The sequence below is a fragment of the Calliphora vicina genome, chromosome 4 (assembly GCF_958450345.1).
Source record: "Calliphora vicina chromosome 4, idCalVici1.1, whole genome shotgun sequence".
NCBI classification, from domain to species: Eukaryota; Metazoa; Arthropoda; class Insecta; order Diptera; family Calliphoridae; genus Calliphora; species Calliphora vicina.
This window is the reverse complement of record NC_088783.1, coordinates 23462084-23474372: the sequence shown is the minus strand read 5'-3', so window position 1 is coordinate 23474372 and position 12289 is coordinate 23462084. Positions and strand designations below refer to the sequence as shown.

Here is a 12289-nt window from a genome sequence, read left to right as displayed (position 1 = left end):
TTACATTTCATAGGAGATTTCTTATAGAAAAAAAGTTCCTTGTGTTTATTTTTATGATACTTTTTTATGATTTCTGTTTTCAAATCTTTATTTTTCAATAGACCATCTAGTAGCCATCATCCTAAAATCACACCATAGCCATCCCTTGAGAAAGGACACCTACTTTTGCAATTTCTTTTTTCATCTCTTTGCAACTGAGTTGTAAAAATGCGTTTTAATGGTTCAATAAAACAGCGAAAATAAGAAATATTGTTCTTATTTTTTCTTGTAATGGCCGGAACTGCTGTAAAAAACTTGTTAAAATGTGAGGAAATAAATACATATTGCTGTACATACCAAGAAGTTCTGCATTAAAAATTTGAAAAAAACGAAAACAATTAGCGTAAACAAGCAGTTTGAAGGAAAGAAAAATTTAGTTGTTTTTATTTTTTAATAGGGTATTGGCTAAAATACCATGTATTTTGTATTTATGATTTCTCAAACAAAAAGCTGTGGCGACCTTAAGAAAAAGCAACATTTTTTGCACTACAAAGTTACACTTTGTGTGGTTGGGTGTAAAAAGATCTTTATGAGGCAATAAATTCTTAGTAAAAGTTGTTGATGATAAATATTACACATATTAAATGGATTTATTCTCAGAAAGCAGAAAATAACCAGGAAATTTCAAAATGTTCGGATAACGTTAACCATGTGTAAGATCTTAAATCTCAAATGGACTCATTCATATAGTGTAACAAGGAAAAAAGATTTATTACTTTCCACTGTTATATTTATTTGTTTTTAATCTGCATGTTTCGCTAAATTGTAGGACCATGTCTGGTTCTAAAAATAATACTTTCAGCCCAAATAATATATGCACCTAGTTCATATTTCTATAATTGTCACCACAACATAAATTTAGTTGAGCTGAAAAGATTTGGCAGCATTTCAAAATTTTTTTGAGGAGTTTTAGTCTACATTCCTCTTCTACCCACACAATTGTAATGGCATTGAATTTCTAAAGCACCTGCATTGCCAAGATTGCATTGCTAAATAGCTAATAGTGTAATTTCTAAAAATGTTTTTTCTAGTTGTTAAATTAGTCACACTAAGTTATAATTTTCCACATAAGTTTCTGATCTTTTTTTCATTTATTAATTTCAATCATGCTTTTTTTAATGTATTTGTTTTTATTATTATTTTTTTATTACTTACAAAACAAAATGAACAAAAAATATACAAAAAAGGACATTTCTAAAACAAATTTTTTGTGACTTTGAAGTGGGTGAGTTTTTCTTTTCGAAGCGCAACAGCAGCTCATCTGGTTGCTACGATTTTTACCCAAATGTTGCGTTGAGGTGTTAAAGATGTTAAATAATCATGTCTTTTACGCTTAAATAAAAAAGAAAATCAACAAGAAATGCTTAGAAGCATTTGCGGTGGACAATGCCGGGGCCGGATTCATCGTATTCCTGTTTGGAGATCCACATCTGTTGGAAGGTAGACAAGGAGGCCAAGATGGAGCCACCAATCCATACGGAGTATTTTCTTTCAGGTGGGGCAATGATCTTAATCTTAATGGTGGATGGAGCCAAGGCAGTGATTTCCTTTTGCATACGATCAGCAATACCTAAGAGAAATATTTCACAATTAATAGAAGAATCGAAGCGAAAAAAAGGGAACTGTGTTAAATCTTACCGGGATACATGGTGGTGCCACCAGACAAGACATTGTTGGCATACAAGTCCTTTCTGATGTCGACATCGCACTTCATGATGGATTGGTAGACAGTTTCGTGAATACCGCAAGATTCCATACCCAAGAAAGAGGGTTGGAAGAGAGCTTCGGGTGAACGGAAACGTTCATTGCCAATGGTGATGACTTGACCATCAGGCAATTCATAGGATTTCTCCAATGAGGTGGAGGCAGCAGCAGTAGCCATTTCTTGCTCAAAGTCCAAAGCAACATAGCACAATTTTTCCTTAATATCGCGTACAATTTCACGTTCAGCAGTGGTGGTGAAGGAATAACCTCTTTCGGTCAAGATCTTCATCAAGTAGTCAGTCAAGTCGCGACCAGCCAAATCCAAACGGAGGATGGCATGGGGCAAGGCATAACCTTCATAGATGGGTACGGTGTGAGAGACACCATCACCAGAGTCCAAGACAATACCAGTGGTACGACCGGAGGCGTATAGAGACAACACAGCCTGGATGGCAACATACATGGCGGGTGAGTTGAAGGTCTCAAACATGATTTGAGTCATCTTCTCACGATTGGCTTTGGGATTCAAAGGAGCCTCAGTCAACAAGACGGGATGTTCTTCGGGGGCTACACGCAATTCATTGTAGAAGGTATGATGCCATACTTTTTCCATATCATCCCAGTTGGTGATGATACCGTGTTCAATGGGATATTTCAATGTGAGGATACCACGTTTGCTCTGGGCTTCATCACCAACGTAGCAATCCTTTTGACCCATACCGACCATCACACCTTGATGGCGTGGACGGCCGACAATGGAAGGGAAGACGGCACGTGGGGCATCATCACCAGCGAAACCAGCCTTGCACATACCAGATCCATTGTCTACGACAAGAGCAGAGGGTTCATCATCACACATTTTGGCGTTTGTTTAGAATACTAAAAGGAGCAACAGGACGAAAACAAAATTACACACACGTATTGAAAAGGATTCAAATTTTTATTAATTATTTTTTTTTTAAATTTTTAATCCAATTTGTATTAATCGTTTAGCTGACTGTTCTCAACACTTACACTGTACTGACACTTGAAATAAGAATGAACAACGGAACAACCGGATGGTATGTTTATGCGAATGTTGCAGCGACCAGAGTGATTCTAGTTGAAACAGATCAACGTCTTTTTAAATCAACATGATTCTTCCCTTCATATGTCACTAACTCACTTACACTCACGCATATTCACACTCACACTTTTACATTTACACCAAAATATTTTTTTGAAAAACAAATCACTCTACAACACAACAACAAAAATATATAAATATTTATTTTAAAATCATTTTTCAGAGAAATTTGCAAACTATTTACATGAATTTGACAACAACAGCTAAAGAAAAAAAGAAGCAACAAAAATTTAAAGAGATGCCAAAAAGTAATGACAAAGAGTCAATGCAACTTGGATGATGACAAGATGCACGGTAGGGCCACGAAGGGAACAGAGATCGCAGTGTGGTAGGCGCAGGACTATAATACAAATATATATTTATATTGTGCTAAAATTATAATATTTAAAGATAATAATACAAATTGTTCTATTCTATTGTTCTCAAAAAAAGAACAACAATGATGTCGATCTAACGAAACAACAAAATTATTTGCAAAATTACCAAAGATGGTATGACTTGAATGTCTTTTCAATTGTGTTGCTACACATTTGTTGCATTGGTCAACAGTGGGTGCTTGATAAATGGGATGGAGGAGATATATTTGGTTTTATTGGAAATTATAGGATTTTTAGTATCGAGTATTTACAAATTTTATATTACTGGATTGTTGCTAGGTAGAAATTGGTGGAATGGGGTCCAGTGATCGCCGTATTATTATCATTATGCAATTGAAAAGAGATATGCTGTTTACATAGAGTTCAATATTTAGGAGTTTGATTATCATTTTCATTTTACATATCTGTTATTTTTACAGCTTTTGAAAAATATTCCAATACGTTGTAGATAGTAGAGTTTACCCTACATTGAATGATTTTTTACAAGCCTTTCTCTGCCACACGAAGTAGATACGCAGCAAATGATTGTCGTTGTTGTTATAAGTTTGCTGTCTTCGAAAGTTCTTCTTTGGGGAAAAAGCTTTCAGTTGATACAGCTTTCGCTGAGCTGACAATCTTTGACACGGGTTGTTCCGGATCAAATTGTCATGGGAACATAGTGAATTTTAGAACTTAAGGTTTATTCATGTAACCTTACATCACTCTGATGTCCACGACCCAAAGATATCCAAACTGGAGTTTGATTTGTTTTATTCTGGGAATCTAAAGCATCATTCATTGGTGCGACACCTATATTCTTCATATTCTGTCAGTTAATTCAAAATTTATCCTGGCTCCATCGATGGTGCTTCTGAAATTAATGACTGGCATGATAAATTTAATATGAATGTCTGCGCCTCGTTGTATAGGCTGAAGTAGCTATTAATGCAGCTCTTTCCTGGATATTTGTAATGTAGTCTCATTCACTGCAGGATATGCCTACATTTAGCAGGAGGATTGGAGGAAATCCGTAATAATTCCTGTTGAATAGTTAACACATCGTAGGGCTTAACGCAATGATGCTCAATGATGCGAAAGGTGACAAAAGGTTTTCAGGATTGAATTTATCCCTGGTGGGGCCAGTGGTTTAGAAAAAATAGAGGGAATTTGAAATGAAATTTCGCATGCACAAAGATAAATTGTTGTCGAGAGTTCAAAACTCTACGAGTTGTTAAGTTTTCCGTAATTAATTTGCCACGTAAAAAACATAAGGGAGTCATTATATATCAGTGGATAGAGAATTTTGTCTACTTTTCAAAAATGTATATAACTTTTGAAAAATATGACAAAAAATGGTTTTTATTGAATTTTTGTAATTTTTCTAATTGAAATTAAATTATTCATGAATAGTTTTTAGTGAAATTTCACAGTTATGCAGGATTTTCTATTTAAAATAGAAAAATAAAAACAAATTTTTAAATTTATTATCAGCAATCCCGCAATTCCCAAAAAAGTGTAGAAAGATCCCATAAATGAGAATTTTTTTTTGACTGTAATATCCATACCAAGGTCGGGGTTATAGGAACCCTTTACAACATAAATGAAAACTTATTTAGCCATCTAAAATCGGTTACTATATTATGATATCGAATATGTGATTTGAGAATTTTTGCCCTAAAATTTAATTTTGCATAAAAAATAGACGTTTTTTTGAAGTGACCTGGTCCCTTTGGTATCAACAATTTTCAATTTATTTTTTCATTTAAAATATTTGATGAAAAGTTAGCTTTTCAAAAAGTATAAATTCCTTATACATCTTCTCATAATTTTTTTTGCGATAACTTAAAAGAAAAAAATTATTTTTTTCTCAACAAATTAATTTTACAAATTAGCGAAAAATCGCCTTTTTAAATATTTTGATCCACTTCCTCTTTGTGCATGTGAAATTTCAGAAAATCGGACCGCCTATTTTTTTTAGCAACATTTTTTTCCGTAACCGACACAGAATTGGTCCCTAAATTCGTTTCAAAGGGTCAGAAGTTGGTTCTAGTTCCTTTACTTACATGATACATAATCTGCGACAGATTATGGAACTAACACAAATATAACAATTGTATAATAGTCGGACGGAGCAAGTTCAGGACTTCACCACCACTTCATTCTAAATTGGTTTTAACAGGTATTGCAACATGTAGCTGAGTGTTGTTATGACGGAATATTACAGTTTCATGTCTGTCCGCAAATTCTGAGAGTTTTCCGGTCAATGCTCCCTTCAAACGAATCAGTTGTGTTCGGTAAAGTTTCCCTATTTCGTAATCCCATTTTTCATCTCAAGTAATGATTCGGTGCAAAAACGTTTTTTTATAACTTTCAAACATCATTTCGGACATTCAAAATCGTATGGTACCCAATTTCCCTACTTTTGGATGAATCTTGATGCTCGCAATCATTTAGAACTTGCTGCTTGAATAGCCCCCAATGATTTTCCAAGCTTTTGTTGAGTTTGACAACAATCTTCGTGGAGTAATGCCTCTAATTTTTGCTCTTCAATTGTTTTTTGGCTGACCTGGGAACTGAACAAACCATCTCCTGTAATGTTGAATAACAAATTGACAATAAATGACAGATTTTTAACCTTCAAACTGACGTATAAGTTATTAAAAAAACCGCGTTCAAAAGATACACCATGTAAATCCCGCATTTTTAAGTCATACGCCCAATATAAGTAGTGAAGTACTTGGTAATGAAAGTTTTTCCTGTGTAGGAACTCTTTATAATTCATCTTAGTGCAAAAGGCACTTTAATTAGATATATTTTCTTCAAATGTTTTAGCATTTCTGTAAGTTTTTCATGAAATCTAGTTACAACAAGTAAGAGTACTATATTCGGCCGTGCCGAATCTTAAATACCCTCCACCTAAATATGATGGACTAACAACTGAAAAAATATAACAATTGTTAGAAAGACTAGTTTACGAAGAACATATTTTATTTCAAATATACAAAAAATTTTATCTAATTCTGAAATTTATAATTGAAATTCCTATTAGAACAATTTATATACTTAATAATTAGTTATTACCTTTGGATCAACATTTTTCCTTTTTAACCTCAAGTGAAGAAACAGAGTATAAAAAAGGTTATACAAATATATTTAGACAAATTTCAAAATATTTGGTTGTGGGACTTATATGGGAGCTATGACCTATTATGATTCGATTGTCATAAAATATTTTTACGTGACTTTTATGTATTTATATGAGAGCTGTGGCCAATTATGGACCAATATTCACATAATTCAGTATTAGGATTTTTGAATACAAATTACTGATCTGTGTACTATTTTGGTTTAATATATTAATGCTATGACCTATTATGGTCCTAAGTATTTAAGGGCTATTTTTGTAGAATTTCAAGAGTGGACCTTATATGGGAGCTATGCCGAATTATGGACCACTATTTAAAAAATCTTGTAGTACGATTCTTGGATACAAATTACTGATCGGTGTAATATTTTGGTTCAGTATAGATTTTTTTTGGATATTTGTGCATGTTAATGTGTTTTCCTGAAGTGGTTCTTATATGGAGGTTATGACCAATTATGGGCCTATCATCATAAAATTTGGAACATCGATTTTTGTATATATTGAATAAATTTGTTTCGAATTTCAACCTGATAACTATATTTGTAAGAAATTTATGAGGATTTTAGAGATTTTCGGGAGTGGACCTTATATAGGAGCTATGGTTAAATATGGACCGATATTCACAAAATCCAGAATTATGATTACTGGATACAAATTATTGATATGTGCGTTATTTCATTTTGATATCGATATGTTTTTAATATTTTTAAGGTTAATATTTTTTTCGGAAATGGGCCTTATAGGAAGCTGTGACCAATTATCGGCCAATCTGCATAAAATTTGGTACAGTGATATCTATATATATGAGTATAATTTTTGTCGAATTTTAGCATGATAAATGTATTTATAAGAGATTTATGAGTAGTTAACTGATTTTTGGAAGTGGACCTTATATGGGAGCTATGGTCAAATATGGACCGATATTCACAAAATCCAGTAGTATGATTTCTAAATATAAACTATGGATGTGTGTGAAATTTTGTTTTGATATTGATATTTTTTAGATATTTATGTAGGTTATTGTGTTTTTCGGAAGTGGTCCTTATATGGGAGCTATAACCAATTATCGGCCGATCTTCATAGAATTAGGTACAGCGATTTTGGTATATATGGGGATTATTCATGTCGAATTTCAACTTGATAGCGATATTTATAAGACATTTATGCTTATTTAAGAGATTTTCGGAAGTGTACTTTATATGGGGGCTATGGTCAAATATGGGCCGATCCACGAAAAATTTTGCAATATAATTTCTTTTACCACGAAACTTACTTTTCTGAATTTCATGTGGATATTCCTATTTTGTAGGCATTTATAGACCATAGAACCTTATTTCGGGAAGAAATTTGTATGGGGGCTAGGAGAAATCATGGACCGATTCTTATAATTTTCACCAGAGTTACTCCTTTTGTCATAAAAGTAACGAGTGCAAAATTTTATGATATTAGCTGCAATATATTTACAAAAAATGTCCAAAAATATGTGAAAATTATCAATTTTTTTTTGAGGTTGTCCCACATTTTCATTCATAACTTTGGTTCCACTGTACCGATTTCGCTGATTTTCAATACCAAACTGCTTAGGACAATAATAAACATTTTTCTTGCAACTCTACTAAGTTTGTTTGCGTATTTTGGACGTGAGCGTGTTTTACACAGACGGACAGACGGACAGACGGACAGACAGACGGACATGGCTCAATCGACTTAGAATTTCATAAGGATCAATAATATATATACTTTGTTGGGTCTCAGATGAATATTTCTCAATGTTACACACGGAATGACAAACTTATATATACCCTCATTCACCACTTATGGTGGTGGAGGGTATAAAAACGGTTAATTAATTAAAAACTTATATTTCCAAATTTATTACCAACAAATCATAGTATATGAGTATGAATGAATATGTAGAATATTAATAAAATATCTTGTTGCATATTTTTATATATACTCAAAACTTATGAGGCATTCATTCATACACAAATAAGGTGTCGTTCTATTACCTGTTGAAAAGATAAAATTCATAAAATTTTTTCCCAAATTTGCACTTTATGCAAAAAATGTATATGCAGTATGATGCCAAAGAGATTTTCATAATTTTTATAAACATTTAAGAAAAATATTAGATAATAACCGATGATACACATAAAGGTGTATTTGTAAGTGTAACACTTATACAATTATTTTTTAATGTCTTAGATTTGTTGGTATTTGTGAATTTACATACATACATATATTTGAACATAACAACAAACAATTGATATAATTGAAAAACAAAAAAAATATATATTTTCTCTAATTAAATTTGTTGAATGTGCAAAAAGTCTTTACGCTTTAGCATAGACTAGAAGGCAAATAAATATGAAGCATTTTAAGAAACTAAAAATAAGAATTTAAAAAAGTAAGAGATATTTAGTTTTTCTAAAGTACAATTATTTCCTAGCACCACAACACATCGACATCTATAACAAAAAATAAAAATAATTATTTTAAGATATTTTTGTTTTTCGGAAGATATTACAGCATTTGATATACTAGATTTTGATAGTTTGTTCATTATTATTTGAAATTACATGTAAGAACTACATTCAACGTTTAAAGGAACGATGCCACTTTGCAAACAGTCAGGTTATTTAAATTCAGTGCAGCGTATATATTTTAGTTTCTAATTAAAAATAATTAATTTTGTTCAAAAGTGAAATATTAATGCTTGAATATAAACAAAAAGAAGACTGCTGGATTAATGTTAAAGTTATTATATGCTAATATTCCAAAACTAAAGAGATTCTTTTGAATATAATTTCCACTTCCGAAAATTATTTTAACGAGAAAAAAATCAACTCAAATACATACGTTTCATATAGAAAGAAATCACCCGACGTATTTTGATGGTGATGGGTCCGTAACACAAGGCAACAAAATTGAAAACATTTTTAAAGGCTATATAAACCACTGCACAATTTTGATGCAGTGCGGTTCCAGTAGTACAAATATGGTCCAAATTTTAAATTCTATGTAGAGGTTTTTTATCTTCACCTTCGAGATGAAGGGTATATACAAGTTTGTCATTGCGTTTGTAATTTCTACATTTTTCATTTCCGCCCTATAAAGTATATATATTCTGGATCCTTATAAATAGCGGAGTCGATTAAGCCATGTCCGTCTGTCTGTCCGTCTGTTTGTTGAAATCAATTTTCTGAAGACCCCAAATATCTTCGGGATTCAAATCTTCAATAATTCTATCAGGCATGCTTACGAGAATTTTTCTATTTAAAATCAGCAAAATCGGTCCACAAATGGCTGAGATATGAGGAAAAACCAGGACAATCTCGATTTTTGACCTATTTTCGACCTATATATGGATTACTAAGTCATTAATATAGACAATATGGATATCTAATGATAGATATTTCAAAGACCTTTGCAACGACGTATATAAGACCATAATAGGTTGGACCTACAATGGGTCAAAATCGGAAAAAATATTTTTTAATCCGAATTTTTTTTTCACAAAAAAAAAAAAATTAAAAAACAAAAAATTTTAAAATTTTAAAAAAAAAAAATTATAATAACAATTCAAAAAAACATTTTGAACAAAAAAATGAAAAAAACAACTTTGGAAAAAAAAATAATTTTTTTTTACTTAAAAATATTTCAAATTTGTATTGTGAAGTATAATTTGGTGAGTGGTATATAAGATTCGGCACAGCCGAATATAGCTCTCTTACATGTTTTAAAACATTTTTAAGTATAATTTAATTTTTTTTATATGTTTCTCCACATAATTAATGATAACTCAAAAGCAGGGACCCGAAATAACTGCTATTTTTTTTTGAAGAAGCAATTGGTTATAGAAAAAATAACTTCAAAAAAATAGGTCCCGTAATAACAATTTTAAATAACTCAAAATAATTTTAGTCTTTGATAACACTTAGAAAAGTTGAACCAAATACTAAATTACGAATTTATGTATCCATACATTTTAATGATCAATATCTCATTTTGTTTATATTACATGCGGCTTTGCGATAAAGTAATAAATCTGAACAATTTCTGCCGTTTTCGATTTTTCATGATTTTTTAAAACCAAAAAATTAGCTATTTTCAAGTAAAAAATATTTTTTTTGCTTCAATTTTTTATTATAACTCCGAAATTACTGAGCTGATTGAAACGCAATATGTATGTGAAAATTTGCACATAGCATTGGAAAAATGTTATCAAAATTCAATCGAACGAAAGAAGAACATTAACTACTCAATTTAATGTATATCAAACAAAAAACTAAAATTTTGTAAAAATGAGCGTATTCACTTAATTGTGAATAAATTCGAAACGAATCAATCGATTTTTATGATCGATATCTCGTTTAGTTCCTATTACATGTGACTTAGCTATAAAGTAATAAATCTGAACAATTTTTATCGTTTTCGATTTTTCATGATATTTTTAAAACAAAAAAATTGATATTTTCATGTAAAAAATATATTTTTTGCTTCAATTTGTTATTATAACTCCGAAAGTACTGGACCGGTGAAAACGCAATATATAAAATTAATGATTATGTAATTTTAAATTGTTTTAAATTCAGTTTAATAATATTGGACTACCACTTTTTGAGTTATCATTAATTATGTGGAGAAACGTCTAACAAAATTTATAATTTTATTTAAAAAATCTCTTCATAGAATTGAAAAATTTTACCATCGAATCTATATAGTGGTTATTCAAGCCTTGGTTATTTACTTTTGACCTGTGTAATTGGTCATAGCTTCCATAAATCTTACGGAAATATTGGTAAACAAATAAAATTTAACAGGAAGGAGTTTCATATAGAAGTAAAACACGAGCCTTTATTTCATGGCGATGGGTCCATATACCGCCCACTTCCGATAATCACTCAAGTAAATAAATTAATGAAATATTAAAAGAAAATTTGTGCGCTAATTTGCTGAGTGTAGGGTATTATATAGTCGGGTTTAACCAGCTATACTTTGTTACTGATTTTGTATTATATTAAGTTTTAACTTTCCCAAAATTAGATTGCATCTAATGAAATTCCCTGCAGTGTATGTTTTTGTAATAGAAAATCCACAACAAACGAAATAAAATGCATGTGTTTTTAATTCAACAATAAAAATAATATTTTTATTTTTCCTCAAAACTCAGCATGCAGATGAACTTGTTTTACATAGTGCCAAAAATGATGAGGATGATCATAATGCTTGCTGCTGCTGCTGCTGCTACTAGGCGGTGCTGCAACTCTCTTGATAATACAAATGATCATCAGCATGAACACACTCACACATGAACGAACAAATGATGATGCTCCATTGATTTGACAAGTGGCTGAGTAGTTATTTATAAATCATAAAGGAATGTATTTTGTATTTATTTGTACCTCTAAGTGCAGCAACATCTACACTAAACCACACAATCATTTTTACTTGACAATGCATTTTGTTATGAGAAATTTAGAAAACTGCAAGAGACAGTATTTCTTATTTTATTTTTATAAAATAAAAAAATTTCATTTAGAACAATATTTTGTGTAACAAACAGTTTAAAAGACTTTTAAATTTGTACACTATAAATCATTTTTAATGTCATATTTAAAATACTCATTTGTCTATGAGATTATTAAGAAACAGTCACATTTTTTTTGCAGCACCATTCAAATATTTTTACAATGGACAATGTTTTTAAATAAATAAAATGATTTGAAAATGTGTTTAAATTGCAATTATAAGTCTTTAAGATGGATAATAATAATTTATGAAGAATTTATTTTTTAAATGGAAAAAATGATTTATGAAGAACTATTTTTGGTTACAAATGTTGTGAAAGTCGTGATGTAATTGCATGAAAATTCTTTGTATAATATTGTGCATTTTAGAAAAATAACACTGTGCTAA

General features: G+C 30.9%; 1 protein-coding gene across 1 annotated transcript; it reads right to left on the bottom strand.

The window, feature by feature from the left end:
• Positions 1-1092: 1092 nt before the first annotated feature.
• Positions 1093-2855, bottom strand: LOC135958924 (actin-5, muscle-specific). Its single transcript, XM_065509876.1, has 3 exons — positions 2758-2855; positions 1678-2622; positions 1093-1609 (listed from the first exon to the last, which is right to left on the bottom strand). The coding sequence occupies exons 2-3, from the start codon at positions 2600-2602 to the stop codon at positions 1404-1406; spliced, it is 1131 nt and encodes a 376-aa protein (XP_065365948.1). The 5' UTR covers positions 2603-2622; positions 2758-2855; the 3' UTR covers positions 1093-1403.
• Positions 2856-12289: the final 9434 nt, after the last annotated feature.

Coding starts and splice junctions, on each gene's coding strand:
- LOC135958924 (XM_065509876.1), bottom strand. CDS start 2,602: ATGTGTGATGATGAACCCTCTGCTCTTGTCGTAGACAATGGATCTGGT. Junction 1,610..1,677: donor TGGCACCACCATGTATCCCG/GTAAGATTTAAC, acceptor TATTTCTCTTAG/GTATTGCTGATCGTATGCAA.